The sequence below is a fragment of the Montipora foliosa genome, chromosome 4 (assembly GCF_036669935.1).
Source record: "Montipora foliosa isolate CH-2021 chromosome 4, ASM3666993v2, whole genome shotgun sequence".
Classification (NCBI taxonomy): Eukaryota; Metazoa; Cnidaria; class Anthozoa; order Scleractinia; family Acroporidae; genus Montipora; species Montipora foliosa.
Window position 1 is genome coordinate 9361527 of NC_090872.1, and position 797 is coordinate 9362323.

The following is a 797-nucleotide window of genomic DNA, read 5'->3' on the forward strand; positions in this document are numbered from 1 at the left end:
CAGATTACTGCGTCCCCAACACTAACACGGGCTCGCTTGGCACCACGGGACGATATTGCAACAAGACCAGCCTTGGACACGGGAGCTGTGGGGTTTTGTGCTGCGGACGAGGGTTCAACACCATTCAAGTCGAGGAGGAGTTCAAATGCGGCTGCAAGTTTCAGTGGTGTTGTCACGTGAAGTGCGACACGTGTCGGAGAACTGTTGACAAACACATATGCAAATCACCTGAAGATAACGACCAATTTAAAGACAGCAATTCACAGGTTTCATCGGATTCCGTCGCCGTCAAGCAGAGTAACAATCATAACACAGCCTCAAAGAGATCCGGTAACAGAAGAGACAGACGTAAGAAGGAGTGAAAGAACAGGAATAATCACAAAAGAGGATCACCCAGCCCCGCTAGTAACAGTGTTGGTGGTGGTGACGGAGGTATCGAGAAATTGAGGTAAAACTGCGAAGGACAGAATTACATGACGCGGTCATCCAACTGAGGAGCAGACTTTTCGCAGTTCATTGTACGGTGGACAAGGAAACTGCCAGAAAACGGGTCAGCCTTAGTTAGCTGACCTATATACACCCACATTGGAAGATGTTGAACTGGATTCTAAGTTAATTAACTGTTTGTCAATTTTCTCGACAAAACGTTTATTTTTTATTGAAAAATATATGAAGCGTTTGTTTAAGAGCTCGTTTCAGTGCTCATCTAGAGAGCTCACGCATAGATGGATAAGTGACAGTAGGTGCGGGGGAATTCGTAGTACTAGTCGGTTTAAATCGTTCAGAATCTGTAATAT

General features: G+C 45.3%; 1 protein-coding gene across 1 annotated transcript in view; it reads left to right on the forward strand.

Moving 5' to 3' along the window:
* The window catches only part of LOC138000995 (protein Wnt-2-like), a 953-nt gene extending 591 nt beyond the window's left edge, over positions 1-362 (forward strand). The window contains exon 2 of the mRNA XM_068847666.1: positions 1-362. This exon is cut by the window's left edge and continues 238 nt beyond it. Within this exon, the coding sequence (XP_068703767.1) occupies positions 1-362 (362 nt within the window).
* Positions 363-797: the final 435 nt, after the last annotated feature.